At 34.1% G+C, this 16,419-nt stretch overlaps 1 protein-coding gene across 1 annotated transcript in view; it reads right to left on the bottom strand.

Annotated features, from left to right (window-relative positions):
- Positions 1-10,838: 10,838 nt before the first annotated feature.
- The window catches only part of LOC110110073 (phosphatidylserine decarboxylase proenzyme 2), a 118,260-nt gene continuing 112,679 nt past the window's right edge, over positions 10,839-16,419 (bottom strand). The window contains exons 19-21 of the mRNA XM_020841376.2: positions 12,851-12,937; positions 12,701-12,751; positions 10,839-11,379 (exon numbers count right to left, since the gene is read on the bottom strand). Of these exons, the coding sequence (XP_020697035.1) occupies positions 11,242-11,379; positions 12,701-12,751; positions 12,851-12,937 (276 nt within the window). The 3' untranslated portion in view covers positions 10,839-11,241. The remainder of the gene's footprint in view (positions 11,380-12,700; positions 12,752-12,850; positions 12,938-16,419) is intronic.

Here is a 16,419-nt window from a genome sequence, read left to right as displayed (position 1 = left end):
ATAAAACCAGCTTGATTATCTTTAATAATGAGGGACATAAGAGGCTTCATCCTATCAGCTAACACTTTAGCTATGATTTTGTAAGTGGTATTGCACAAAGAAATGGGCCTGAAATCAGAAAGAGCCTCAGCATGGTTGGATTTGGGGATAAGGGTAATAGCAGTGGCCTTGACAGAGCGTGGTATATAGGCATTGAGGTGGAAAGCCTTGATGGCATTGCAAACTGAATTGCCAATTAAGATCCAAGTGGCTTTAAAGAACTCAAAATTGAACCCATCGGGACCATGCGATGAGTTGGAAACTCCGGAGAAAACCGCTTTCTTAATTTCTAGATCAGAGAAAGGCAGAACAAGTGCTTTGGCCATGTCAGTAGAGATTACCTTACCCATAGGGAATGGATCAGTGCAAGAGTCTAAAAAATTAGATGCATTGAATAGCTTTTGAAAATAGGAGATATATTCCTGTATAGCATCAGTCACAGAAGCCTCCGATAAATTCATGGCTAAGGCGATAGTAGTTTTATTAAAGCTCCTTCTTAACCGAATTTTGGCATAGAGGAATTTCAGATCCTCATCACCCTGCGTAAGCCACTTAGTTTTAGCTTTTGATTGACCCAGGAATACCACATGGATGAAGCCACTTCCAATTGATGATTAACATTTTTAAGCTCCAAAGATACCTGAGGTAAATTAGCAACATAATTCAACTTATCAAGACAGACAAGCTGCTTATTACGAAGAGTATGTAAATGCTCAGCCATCTTGTTAGAATTTGCCCATGGCTTGCCTCTAATAGCCATTTTCAAAAGTTTGAGCTTAGAGGTAAAATCAACTAAGAGATTACCCTCAGCCTTTGCCCCAAAAATTCCAATCAAAAGGGACCAAAACTGCTCAGAATTTACCCAATAATTTTTGAAAAGAAACTGATGCCTAGAGATATATTTCTCTCTGTATTTGAGAATAATGGGGCAGTGATCTGAGCCATCCGGATTTTTGATCAAGAAATAGGAATCAGGAAAGGAAGACAGCCAATACTCATTCACCAGCAATCGATCAAGACGGATATGAATAGGATTATCGGTCCTCTGATTATACCAAGTGAAAGAAGGGCCAACAGAAGCCAAGTCACAAAGGTTAGAATAAAAAATAAGACTATTAAAATCATAAAGCTGATTTTGATGTGGAGAGTTCCCCCTAATTTTTCAGAGGGAAACCTACAACAGTTGAAATCACCCATAACTATCCAAGGGATACAACCAGAAGGGGTAGAATTTCTTAAATCCTCCCAAAGAGCCTTTCTACCTGACTGATGATTAGAAGCATAAATCACAGAAAGTAAGAAAGGAGTGCTAGTACCATAGGAAACCATACCAGAGATCATTTGAGAGGAGAAGAAAGTAGGATGAAAAGCCAACCTATCAGAATTCCATTTTATCCAGATCCTACCAGGATTAGCATAACTGAAATTATTACAACTGGATTCTAAGTCATACACCTTATGACTGTTGAAGAAGCTCAAGTCAGAAAGGCTAGAGAGCTATATTCTATTCTCAAGAATACAAACCATATCCAAACGAAGCGATTGAACCAGCAATTTACATTAAGACACCTTATTAAAGGAAGAAAAACCTCTAATAATCCAAGCCGCTATAGTTGGACAGATCATTTACGCTTAGCAGAGGGAGCGGGAGGCTTTTTCGAGCTCTTTCCTTTAGCATTTTTCCCCTGGGTTTTTTTGTTTTTACTCCCCCCAGAATTGGTGAGCTGCTCCATGAAAGAGGAGCAGTCAGTTTCAGAGGCAGAAAGGGCTGGATCATCAGATCCCTGAAGTGACAAGAACTTATTGGTAATTTGCATAGAAGGAGGATTAGAGGAATTGGAATGAGTTAATTCAGTATCTCCAGTGCACTCCTTAGTAGGTGAGTTAAGATTTGGGATAGGGATGTTAACAGAAACAGGGGTTTCACTAGGCGGATCAATCTCTTTGGAAGAGCTGGAGATATCCATATTCGCTGTGTGTGGTACAGAAGAAGGCTCAACATGCTTTACCACCACAACATTCTTACCTGAAACATTACTATCTTTGGGAACCCAGGTAACCTGAGAAGGAACTAAAGCCAAAATAGGAGTTGAGGAGCTAGGCATTTGTTTAGGAGGAACAGGAGCCCCATTCACTCTATTTTTTGAATCACTAGAGTTGCGGTTTGGATAATTTCTCCTGGAGTTTCGAGAGGAACTGCGTCCTCTGGTTTGATTGGGTGCATTCTGCGCAGAAGGCTAAGAGGTAGGACAGTGTTGAGTGAGATGAGCTAACGAAGCACAGGTAGCACATGGAACGGGCTTCCATTCATACTGGACTTGGATTCTAATAACATCCCCTTCAATCGCATTAGCCACAGTCTCCGGGAAAGAAGAAGAAGTAGAAACTTGAATACATATTCTAGCATACGTTAATCTTGAGTAAGCAGCTGTTAAAGAATCTACCGCTATAGGAATCCCTATCTTAGAAGCAATTTTGGAAATTCCCTCAGAGTTCCAACAAACTAAGGGCAGGTTATGTATCCTGACCCAAATAGGGACAGAGGAGAAGCTTTCTCTAGTATGATTGAAATTTTTAGTCCATTTTTGAAAGATGAAAGGTTTCCCATGGAAGAACCAGGCCCCCTTCGACCAAACCATATCTAAATCTTCCGATAAAGAGAACTTAAAGAGAAAAAACCCATCCGTAAGAGCGATTAGTTGAAAGGTACCTTTTAGCTTCCAAATACGCAAAGCAGTTTCTTTTAAGGCTTCATAGTAAGGATGCTTACCAACCGAATAGCCTACAAGGCAAAGATTCCATTCAACGGCAGCAGGCTCCGTGAACTCTCCGGAGTTTCCATGAGAGAGACGGGAATGTGAGGTGCAGTCGGAGCAGGGTCTGCTATGATATTAAACCAAAGTCTATCTAATACTCGAGGTGTTGGAGCTGAAACTGAAGCGGATGCTTGAGCCATGGCAGGAAAGAGGCTATTGTCGAGCAGATCCATGGTCCGGCCGGTGGGAGTCGGAGTATTATTTTATTAGGGCATCCATCTTCTTTTTTATGATTAAAATAAAAATATATATGATGTAAAATTTATAATAAACTTAAATATGGGTTTAATTTTAAAATAATCCTCCAATTTTTTTGCATGTGATTTTTAATTAGTCTTAGAGTATAATGTCACTTTAATTTAGGTCATCAACTATATAATATAGATTCAAAATGATCTATTTGAAAGTAAATTGAGATTAATTTGTTAAAGTCATGGGATTAAATTGGGAATAATTTTATATCTTATTTATAATATTAGGTGCTATTTTGAATCAATTTTATATAATTGAGGGACTAAGGTTTCGATTGAGACGGCTTTCTTAATGTTTCTTAAAACAAATTTTTAGAGCAGGTTTCGTTTGAGACTGCTTTCTTAAAACAAATTTTTAGTGTAAAAATTTAATTTTTGTACTAAAAAGATGCTTTAAGAAGCAGTAAGATAGCCGTCCCAGACAGTACCTAAATTAGGGCAACAAAATACTCTTAGGCTTAAATTGACAACAGAGGAATAGTCTGTGTATTTATTTTAAAATTTTATCACTTAAAAAGTATCTGGTGAACGCAAAATAATTTTTACATTAATATTTAATTAATTAATTTTTTTTCTTAGATAATTTTTTATCTTAAGTATTCTATTGATATAAATATTTTAATATTTTATTATTTCATTGTAAATTATATAATAGTTCTTAAGTATTTTCTCTTATTTGAAAAATTAAAAACATGTAATTCATACATTTAAATATAATAGAAATAAGCACGCGTCAACCATTGAACTAGAAATTGAGTTGCATATCCTAACTCAAATTTTCTTTTCTTTTTCTTTTTCTTCTTCATTTAATATCTATCCATTATTATAAAAAAGAATAAATTTTAAAAATAGATATAATAAAGAGTTTAATTATTAAAAAAATTTATTAAAAGTAAATTTAAAAATAGACAAAGTTCGTGGTTTAACGGGAGATTAATTTGCTACATAAGTCTTCAGTTAAATGGGCAACGAGAAGTTTTACAGTGATATATTGAATCTGTGCAATGGCCAAGAATAATCATCCTTAAATATCAGATATGATTTTAGTATTTAAATGTTTTAGTTGCAACAAAGTTGTAAACTTGGGTTTGTTGATATATAGTTTTTTACTATAAATTTATTAAAAATAAAATCCAAATATGTTAAAATTTAATTTAAAACTTTTTCATTCAAATAATTATATCAAGATCTGCAACAGCTAAAATGATTAGATAAAACAGCTGGAGGTTTAAGCTTGTAGTTTAATAAGCTAATTAATTCTCATTAAGAACAAAATAATATGATTACAAGAGCTTAACAACAAATAAAAGCCGCCGAGCAGAATAATTAACAGATTGGACGGAAGAATCCTGACAAAATTATATATCCTTTTTTTGCAGGGCAGCCACGCAGCCATGGGGAGACTCTTGACTTCCTGTGTTGATCGATGACTCACCAAGAAATTGCCGTAAATTTTGTTTGTTCAGGCGACCAATCCTCCAATAATTATGAATTATTTATCATTCTACGACGGCTTCATATTCTCAAAAGTCATAAAGTATTTTTCTTAAGCAGGTTTAGTCGTTAAAGCGTGAAACTATATAATAGATACTGTCTTCATAATTAAGAAGAAATAGTTTAATTAACGTTTAATGCACGTAACAGAAGAACTGTATGATGACAAATTGTTGATGGTTGCTTTGTGATAATAAATTTTTCCTTATCTTTGTTGTACATTAAATTTTTGTACTTAAATGCTGCTTTAAGAAGCGATAAGAAAGCCATCCCAAACGAAGCATAAGTCTCTTTTCGGTTCTTCGCTGTAACTCGAATTTGGTTGCACTGGAGGTTCATCTAGATATACTTGGTTTCTATAATCAGATACTCATTTAGACATTATCAGATACTTGGTTTCTATAATCAGATACTTGGTTTCTATAATCAGATAATCATATTGGACTTTTAACTTCTATATAGAACCATTTGAAATAATTGGAAGGATAGGGAGATCGATCTTCTTATAGATTATTTCTATCCTATCATATGTATTTAATTTTATGTGTCAGTATTACGAAAATGGAAATCCAAAGTTCTTGAATATGAATTGGAGGTACAGTCCAATATGACATATAAAGAAGAAACTAAGTGTATCCTTGCCTTTGATGGGAAAAGTTGAGGAACAAGCTGATTCTAATGGTCAAAGCCCAGTGGAAGCATAGATCTAAAAGAGAAGCAACCAAGGAAAAGGAAGATGAGATGAGGTAGTTATATCCAGATATATTCTGATTGGAATGTCGGGGAAAACATTTTCTATAAGGAGGGGATGATGTAATATCCATCTTTAGAAACTCAAGTAATTAAAGTTAATTAAGTTAAATGCTAAATTATATTTGATGCAGTGTGCAATTATAAGGTTTATAATGTGTAATGGGGCCCTAGGTAATCAAGTTTTGGGCTGAAAAGTGGAAAACTTAAGTTGGAAAATTTCTCTGCATGTGCTGCAGCTTTAGTATTGGCAGCGCCGTAGAATTAAGCTATCAGATTTTTGAACAAAAAAATAGTTTGTGGGCATGTGATGCGGTGCCAAGGTAGCTCTGCCACGGTGCTAGGTTTTAAGTGGGAATATTCTGGGAGAATTTGGAAGATTCTTTGGGGTGCAATAGTGCTAGGGTGGCGAGCGCCGTGGTGCTATGTCAAGTTAATGGTTTTTAATTATTAAAATATCCTAAACCATTAACCAAGATCATTTAATCTTAGTCATTACCAGTGAAGGAGAGAGGAAGAGAAGAAATAAAAAAAGGGAAGATAAAATTTGCAGGTTGAAATCCAGAAATCGTTCTCTCAGTTAATTAGAGAAATTGTCGGGCTTAAGATAGGCAACCCATTCTTTGTTTCTAAATACAATTAAAAAATGTCTATTATAAGAAATGATTAAAAATGTATTTTTCTTGAGTTTGGAAAATGTTTCATCGATTTGTTTGCTCTGTATGAATTTTTTAAGTTTCTGAACAATTGTGTCACTTATGAACCTCGGTACAATTGGCAAAATAAGTTAAATTGATATTTTATACATTCTCTATGAAATTGATAAAATTTTAGAAAACTTTATTTGACACTTGAATTGGAGCTTTTGTATAAAATCAAGTAATTTGTACTTACATGCTTTAAATTCTTCAGTTGTACATTGCATTTAGGGGTGTCAATAGAAAATCCTACCCGAAAATTTCGGGTTAGGGTCGGGTTCAGGTTCAGCATTTCGACCCGTTTTAAAAATCGGGTCGGGTTCGGGTTAACCCTTTGACCCGAAATTGACCTGAAAGTGACCCGATTTTGACCCAGCAACCCGAGATTGACCCGTTTTTGACCCGAAAAGAGGAGATTGACCCGTTTTGACCTGAAAATTAGCCATTTTCTTGTTGGAAACGGGTCATTCGGGTCGTGTCGGGTTGACTCGGACCCGAAGCGGGTCGGGTTCGGGTCAGGAAAACTGACCCGTTTTTAAAAACGGGTCGGGTTCGGGTTGACCCGAATAGTGCCGAGTCAGTTTCGGGTTTGACCCGAACCCGACCCGTGACCCGAAATTGACACCCCTAATTGCATTATCTCATCATGCATTTCACAGTATTTTGGAACTTTGTCACGGAAATAAAAATACACTTTGAATTCTATACTTGAGTCTAATGTAATGTATCTCTGTTGTCGACTAATTTGTTATATTCTGACTCTGAGATGATTATATATTAGAATATACTCTATTTTGTTCTGGCTCTGTTTTGTGCTTGTTCCAAGTAGGTGGGAGGTGATAAATGAGAGTTATAAGTGGGCATAAACACGTGCATTTATGCATCCATATTCATATATGACCTAGTATGCCAAACGGTAGGGTATACAATAATTTTATTATGTCGTTATTTTTATCATAAAACAGTGAATTGAAATAGGATATAAGGGAGAAAAGAGGCCGCCTAGAGAGTTTTACATTCATTATATTGTTTAAAATATTTCAACCATCTAGCTTCTTTTTTTAGGGTGGATAAAATTTTAATTAATTAGATGATAATAAAATGTTTCATTGATTTGTTTTCCCTGTATGAATTTTTTAAGTTTATGAATAATTGTGTCACTTTTGAACCTCGTCCAATTGGCAAAGTAAGTTAAATTGATATTTTATACATTCTCTATGAAATTGATAAAATTTTAGAAAACTTGATTTGACACTTGAATTGGACATTTAGTTATAAATATTGGTTGATCAAAGAGTCAGGACAACCATTACAGCACGTCATGTTCATATAGAGGATAGAGATGAAAACCATACCCTGAGAAGTATGAGTCAAATCCATAATCTAAGGGTTATGTTCCCCAATAGTTCAATCAATTTGATGGAGCGGGAAGCAATTAACCCATTATAGAACCATGTGTTATAATGTAGGGGTAGTAATTCATTGATTCTAAAGCATTTTATTATCAGTTTTATAATATTTGTCTTTTAGTGATTTATAGAGTTGCTCATTGTCACACTCGATTTTTTTAGTTAAAGAAGCAATTGATTAAGAGATTTGCTAGTGCACAAAATAAGGTTATGATGGGTGATATTATTATGGCTAAGAGGGAGATGTCAAAGTCCTTAATTGATAATATTTTAAGGTGGAGCAACTTGAGCATCAAATGCAATCCGCAATTCTAGGAGTAACATATAATAGATATTTTTCATAAGAGCATCAAGAGCCCTGCAACCACATTTCTAAAGGTCTGCCCCTTTAAGTTATTTAGAATCTTCTTAGTAAGGTAGATGGTATAGGGGATGATGAGACATCATTGATGTTATCCGAACAAATGAAACTTCAAGTTCTTATAACAAATTAAGGAAGGCGAAGCCTTCTAAAGGTAGTCGACCAAAAAAGCAAGAGGGTCATGTTGTATACTCGGTGACTAAAAAAAAAATATGAATCTTTAGTTTAATATTTAAATATTTTCTTTAGAGTTTATGGTTAAATGATGATGGATTTAAAGGGGTACGTATAAAAGTGGAAATGCTAAGACTTGTCTAATTTGGGTTGCTTTAGAAAATCACTATAGGATGTGAGCTTTAGGCAGCTTAAATGGTTGAAAATAGATAGTGGATGGTTAGTTCAGGATGTGAAATTATAAGATGGATTAATGGTGGAGTTTGATAGAGTTTTAAGTGGATACCGTGATATAGGGAATAAGATTTGGTCTTAGACTTTCGTAGTTTGGTAGAGAGCTATATGAAATTATTTATAATCTTTTTTAGATTTTGTTAGTTAGTTTATTGGTGTTAAAGGATGCTTATGAAGTGGAGAAAAATGTGAGAAGAATTAAAAGCAGGAGTTAGAGAGAAATAGTAAATAACTTAAAAGAAATAAAGATGACTATATACTCTCATAAAAAAAGGCATGCACTTCAAGTAACCAAGCATTAAGCAAATGAAGAACATTTGTTCACCAAAATGTATCATTTAAAAGCTAAAAATTTTTATTACATACTAATATTATTTATAAAGTTATAATGACTATCATCATTAAAAAAGAAATAAATTTTAGATGAATGGAGCTAGGGTGCTAACTATTTTCATTAATTCATTTTAACTTTCAACATTCATTAAAAGGCCAATCTATACATCTTCCTTAAAAATCAAAAGTCAAACTTCTAGAACCTATATCAGAAATTTAAATATTAAAACTCAAAATTTAATTATTTCACTTTGAGTGGGCTCTTGTAATGAGCCTTGATTGGGCTCTTTAGCACTTCCTTAGACACTTATAATTGAAATTTTTAGCTTCAATTTCCTTATACATTTGATGTGTTATAACAACTCCAAGCTTATTCAAACTATGCTCCGTAGAGTTGAAATCTCAGTAATTTTCAATCAATTGGAGGGTAAGTTATTTCAAATATGCTTGAGTTATTCAAGTATCTTCAATAGGGGGTTTATTTTTCCATCTAATAAGAAATCTATGAACATCAATTGATTTGTGGGCTCTTATTCAATTATAACGGGCTCAACTTCTAAGAATATATGCAACGAGGGATTTTGCAAGTTAATAATAATAACTTCTACCAAAGAATTAGACTAAACAAGTTGAAGTTTATGAAGAAATTATTAATTTCTTCATGTGATAGAATATCCTCAATATTAATAACGTAATGAATGAACATGTCGATCGGCAAATCAAGATGATATGTATATGTTCTTATGCTTGTAATTTTAAATGCAAACTAAAATACCTCAGAATATTAAGCCTTCAATTCTTAACAAAAGATGTTATCATAAGTTGGTTCAAATAAATTTCTGGATTTAACTATAAGCATTAACTGAAAAAGTAAAGAAAGTAATTTAAATTTGATTTTTGTACTAAGAATGCTTATTTTAAAGAGTAGAGCACTCTCTTGCTAAAATGTTATCTCAAGAGTAGAGCACTCTCTTACTAAAATGTTATCTTAAGGATAAATTGATATAATGTAGAGAAGGCTAAGCCATAGAATGCAACTCATAAATTTGAATTTTATGCAATCAACATAATCTTGCAAGTAAATATACCTCATTTATAGGTTAACAAGATAAAATGAAACTATCATAAAAAAATAATAATAATAACTCACATCAAAATTTATAGAAAAACTCAAAAGCTTAAAAATAACTAAATAAGTCCACCACAAGAAAAGCTCATTTTATCATATTCTTCATAGAATTTCTATTTTGTCGGGGTGCGCCTACTAGCTCCTAATAAAATAGAGTGAAAGGGTCCACCCCCGAAGGTGTTGTCCAGAATCACACGAATGTGATCTACCAAGGTGTTCAGTCAGTGTCTCATATGAGTGTAGGGGCCGCGGTAGCAACGGAACCGAGGAAGGCAAAAAAAAAAAACTCTAAACTAAATTGTTCCTTTTAAGTTTCACACTAATACCAAATGTGATCGTCATTGATAGCTTTCTAATGAGATTAATGGGAAGAAAAGATTATAAATCTCTAGTTTAACGTTTAAACAAGTGTTTCCAAATTTATAATGAAATGATCAAAAATTTGGAGGAGAAAACTAGTGGGAATGCAAAGAGTAATCCATTTTAGGCTAATTTATACTGATTTATGCTAATTTGAAAGATCATTTTAAAGATTATTTTCTAATGTAAACTAATGATATGTGGTTGATGGTAAGATTGAGTTAAGTTTAAAAGGATGCCAAGGTATAGGGAACAAGACCAAGAGCTAATACTATCTATTTTTGCCGAGAGCTGAGTGAAAATGTTTGCAATAGTTTTAAGATTTTGATTGTTGGTACATTCATCTTGGAGAATACTTATGAAGAGGAAGAATAAGTGTGAAGAATTTAGAGGCGTTAGAAAGTAGTGAATAGTTGAAGGAAATAAAGATAATTATATCTTCTCAACATATACAATGCACACACATGAAACAACCAAACATCAAATAAATGAATAATACTCCACATAAAGCTAACATTTTTTTACATATCGACACTATTTATAGAGTTATAATGATCAACCATCATTCAAAAAAAAAGAAATTTTGTTTAAGAAAATGAGGTGGCTGGCCATCAAAGAAAAAATATGCATTAAAATAAATCTCGATCAGCTTTATCAAATAGTTGGAAGAATCTCTGAAACCTTATTCTAGTCTACCTTTAGAATTCTATGTTGTTTGATAGTCACTCTTAAATAGAACTTGCATCCATGGACAATACTCTTGGTCAAAAAATGATTGGAAAAAAGCTCATTGATCAATGAAAATAAAAGTTTCTCAAAGCTATAAATAGCAAATTCTACAGATGTTAATTTCATTACAAAAGCACGTGTGCTCATGTTAATAAACTGAGTCTCTAATTTACTCGCAGAAAACTGCAGCAAAATAGACATTTTATGTTCTCCACTCAAAGAATGAAGATTTGAAGTTACATTTTTGCAGACTTTCAGCTTAACATTGGCCATATGGAACTCATTAACTTAATAGAAGTGTTGTTGCATGATGAACTATGGGGGCGTGTATATGGAACTGATTTGTTACAACATAGTTGCTTTAGTTCATGTAACGAGTTTTCATGAAAATAAATAGAGAAAAAGCAGGGTAAAAAGATAGTCTATTTATACAATATACAAAACTCTAGGAAGCACGCTTCAGGCTAAATACCGTGCAAATTTGAAAATTCTTCTGAAGATCGTTTGCCTTTGGCTACTCCCAGTTTCATGCCAACAGAGACTAAAGTCTCCAGAGATCTTTCACTATTTCCAATAAGATCCTCATCTAAGTCTATGGAATCCTGCAAACAGAAACAAGGAAACAATAATTTTCACATAAGATTATCCTGGCTGCTTGAAATTCAAGGATATAAATGTTCAGAAGTATCATCAAACCAGGCTTTCAGTACAAACAAAAAAGTTGTTTTTTATCCCATCTATTTCCATTTAACTTATACTAAATGAGAACGAGGCAATCTTATATCCGGGGTTCCAGAATGAGAAAAAATAGACAATTGTAAACACACATTTCTTACGTAAAAAAAGCAGTCTCATACTAATGTTTCGTTTGAAACAACTTTTTTAATGCTTCTTAAATCAATTTTCTAGTAAAAAAATAAATCTTTGTATTTAAAAACCACTTTAAGAAGCAGGATGAAAGCCATCCCAAACGAAGCCTAAAGCTTTGCAGCATGGACATTTGTAAGGCATGGCATCGCAGGTTTATAAATAACAGAAAAGTAGTATAAAAACAAACAAATGCATTAAATTACAACAAACATTAATTAGTGAAATATGCCCTAAATGTTAACGATCACATATGCTTCAAAGTGTGGGAGGGAGCAGCAAAGAAAAGTATCATTCAATATGTGTCTGAAACTACAGCAGAGTTCAAGAAAAGAAGTGGTTTTGATATGCAAGAGGCAACTTTAAGGAATTTAGATTATGCTTTGCATTGCATACCCTTGTACAGAAACCTGCTCAGGGTCCCACTAGAAGTTACTCTAGCTTATGCTGTCAATTACAGATTTTTTAGAAGAGATTTTTATTGATAGGATGAATTGATGCAGTACAATTCAAACTTAGAGTCGAACACAGCTACAAAAGAGCAAAACATGGCCCAATTTTCAAGCATTTTTTAAGTGCGTATTTAATTATAGCAAAATTTTCTCATTTTTTATTTCAATTACTTTATTAGATTAAGTTATCATCTTTGGAATGCTGGGTTCAAATTTGAACGTTTTATTAAGATTCTATTTGATTTTTAAATTATGGGTCTATGTAAGATTATTTCTATATATAGAAATCAATAGCTTATATTCATGATTATTAACTATAGGTATCTAATAAACAAACTTAATTGTGAGGCCAATTTACAATCTCCTTTTATCACTTCAAATTATGTGCATGAAGTTTTCATTTACTCACCTTCATCAAGGAACTATCTCATCACGCAAGGAATTATATTACAACGTACACAGTATCTAAAGCAATTTGGACTAAGAAATCTACTAGTATTTAGATCAGCTGCAAAGAAACCATCATTCTACTTGCGCCTACAAGATTATCAGTTGTAGAAATTAAAATCCTCAGCAGTTGCATCTAGATTGTAAAAAAGCAAACCTTTTCAAACATGCATATTACAGTGCTTCCTCCAAATGAGAAATATCCAAACTGACAAAAAGATAAGAAAGCATCTTGGTTAGTTCTCAATTGAGCATTCAAAGTCGTAAGTTCATAACAAAGCAAGCATAAGAGCTTAAAGACAAATACCTCATCACCTTTGTGAACGTAATCACCCTTTTTCTTTATGAAAGTGATACTTCCGACCATTGTAGCCCCAATTGCAATAAATGCTACCTATACCCAAAACCAAAATCGAGCAACTTTCAGATAGAAAACGGAACTACAAAGAAACACCACCACAAGTGAATAAGAGAAGTTCAGCACTTTTTTAGGTTAATCTGAGCTACTCTATAAGAACATTATACTACAAACGATGAAAACTATAAACAAATTGAATACAAGCATATGATGTTAAAAGCTGAATTTAAAAAGTTGGTTTTGAACCCTAACATACAAAACCACGCATGAAAAAAGTACATTTCCCGCATGAATTTGTAGAAGAAGAGAAATGGGAGAGTTAGCCGGCACACATTTTTAATAAGCTTAATATGAGATATTTGGCCAAACAGTAATGCCTCTGCAGTAAATAACACGTGCAGCCAGTACTGGAAAAAAGAACATCAAGCCGCACTAGCAAACACAGCAAAATAGCAAAATAGGTACAGATTGAAAAACAACACATATGGTTTCTGTTTCCAAAAGCAAGCATTTCTTGGTGAATGAGATGACAAGAATTACTCTCCAAGAACACTAGTAAAAAATCAACAATTTATAATCATAGACTTGTAGGACCTATCCATGCAAGTAAATCAAATCAGTTATACAACAACTCAAATGAATAGTTACATTCTATCTGCCAAGCAGGGAAGGAACACGAAAAAAAATTAATCATCAGTCTCCAAGATTCACCGAGCTTCAAAGAAGACATTGCAAATGAGAGTTTATGCATTTTTTATTTTCAGCTGAGGATTTTATCCTATCACATCATGTTTTCTACAGCTTGCTTTTATGTTTTTTTCTTTTTCGATTTTTCATAACTGTCATTTGTTGTACTTAAATCATTAATTAATTATAAAATCATGCTTCCTGAGAAAAAAATTATACAACAACAGAGATTAGACAATGCAGGTCAGGTCAAGACAACTTCCTACGTACCAAACTCAATAAGCCAAAGTCTTTGACTGACTCCATCAGAACCTAGTGATGAGACCTACAATGGTTGCCATGTTGAGGAAAGGGAAACATCTTGAGCCCAGTCTAATATTCATAGTTTTGAGACTTAAATATTTATAAATAAACTCCATCTTCCTTTTAATAACAAATTCTTCATCACCTTGGCAAAGTAATTTTGAGTTAAATCTCAAATCAGCCATCGCCTTCATGGGCATTTGAGTTTCCCGATCAACTCACTAATAAAAGTCTTAATGCTAAAAGCTTTTATGTCTCGTCGTTGAAAAATGCTAAATTATGTCATATTATATTCAAGTGAATGGTACTGAAGGTAACAGTAATTACTGCAGAAGCTTGTTGCATGTTTCGGGAAGACATAGAAGCATTCTAAATAATAACAAGGATACCCGAAACTTGTAGAAACTTTAAGTTCCATATTCCTACAGTAAAGTAGTCAAATATTTTCTTGTATAATTTTGAAAAGCAATGGAGTTCTCCAAGGTAAAAAAATGATATGTTGTATCCTGAATTTTATTATTGGCAAAGTTGAGAGGACACTTCTTCGTGCAATTAGGGTATCCAAGTTGAGTGTTTACTTCTATCCCAGACAATCTCCGATTGATCTTGTGGATAATCTCCTAAAACTCCCAAAGTTCTTCAACTCGGACATGGCGTGCCAACATATTTGCTGCTATACTAAGTTAATTGCCTAGTGTTCCCAAGGGGCATTTCATCGAACACCTTTATAACATCATGGAAGGAGATTCATCTCTTAGAGATAGGGTGCCAAGTTTTACGGTCAAGATCTAAGTGCGGACATATGCAAGATCATGCGGTAGGAGGCAAAATTAATGGGGGACGAATTTGGTGAATGATGATGACTGATTGGGAGAGATAATAATATTGTTTTATGGCTTGAGATGATAGGTCTCCCCATAACGTTACTCTCTAATTCTATGTTGTCAATTTGATATTGTCCCGTTAATCTAGTTGTAACCGCATGCTTTACTTAATTTCGACTTGATAATTCCGAAAACTTATTTTGGGGAAGCATTAATTTTACAACTAGCAAAGCTTTAACAATCTTATATTAAAATCCCCAAGCAGTTCTTGTTCATCGCATGTTGTTTCACATCAGAGAAGCTGTGTTCCAGTAGAGGCGATGAAGTCCAACGATTGAGATATGGGTTGCCAGAATTTGGCTGATTTAGATGAAGGCAGAAGATGTAGATCTGGATATCACTAGATGGAGATCTCGTGCTGGAGGCAATAATAGCTGATACATAAGATGCTAAAATCACAACATGGGAAGGCGACATGAGGGTGTGAAGGCTGTAGCTAATGGGAGCATAAAGAGCTCAAGTGTTGGACCTGATTGAGCATCAAGGGCTGCAACAATTTCATTGGGGATCTGGATGTACAAGATAGGAAGAGACTATGTGATGAGGACATCGAAGATCAACGGCTACGATCATGTCTATTTATTTTATGTATTTGATTTGTTATTGTACTTTTTCCTTTCTACCCTCACTTGAGGGCTTTGTCTTATTTTTGCCTAGGGGCAATTATGTCTTTTATTTTCCTTCATGTATTTGGCTATTTAAGGCTTCTTCCTCCTCTTGGAGAGGGGATGATGATTATTGAAAATGAAATTCTTCTATTTGTGTTCTCTTTGTGAGTTCATATTTTATTGATCTCTTGGTGAGTTCAATTCTTCTAGATTTCTGTGTGAGTTCTATGGAAAGCCCAAGGTGAGGGCAAAAGCAATACCCGCCAGTCATTGGAAGAGTCCGTGGCTCGTGGTCTATCTCTGCCATCCCAATTCTCCTTATCCTCCATTACCCGCCAGCCCTAACTCATTCCCAAGCCACCGGCCACATGTTCGTCCACTTACACCCATCCTTTCACTCAATAGCTTCCCCAATTCACCTCTCTCCTCCTCCAAAATCACCATAACCCGACGGCAAGAAATCAAACCATCCACCCCTCCCCTTTGTCGCCGCCCCCACCAAGCTCCCTTTCCAATTGTGATGAAGCTCTCACTCATCATGCTTCTTTCCAAATTTGGTTGGGCTTGATAGGGAAAAATTGGAGTCAATTTGAAATTCAAATTTTGAATTTCAAAACTTTCCAATTTTGGATATTACTAATTAGGAAAGTATTTAAATCCGCATCATGATGGAATTCAGATTCAAATGGATTTCATTATAATCTTTCCTAAATCCTGTGTGCCGATTTAGAAACTCTTCAATGGCTCCCCACACTATTTCCCTCTCTCTAGAAGCCACTGTGATGTGAAACAAAATACGATGGAGGAGTTACTTTAAGAAATTAAAGAGATCAATTGTAACTTAATAACTCAAAATAAAATTATCATTTATAATAAAGAGTGATCCTTAGAACTCTTAGTTTTTAACTCGTTTAGGCAATGAAGAGTGGCATCGATTAACCAAACAATTTAAGAAAAACCAAGAATAATTGTATGCTACGACAGTAAACAAGAATCCATGCTTTAATAAAGAGAACTTTCACCTTTGGAGCCCTTA

The sequence above is a fragment of the Dendrobium catenatum genome, unplaced genomic scaffold (genome assembly GCF_001605985.2).
Source record: "Dendrobium catenatum unplaced genomic scaffold, ASM160598v2 fragScaff_scaffold_1428, whole genome shotgun sequence".
NCBI lineage: Eukaryota > Viridiplantae > Streptophyta > Magnoliopsida > Asparagales > Orchidaceae > Dendrobium > Dendrobium catenatum.
Note: the sequence above shows the minus strand (reverse complement) of the source record. Positions and strands in the feature narration are given on the sequence as shown.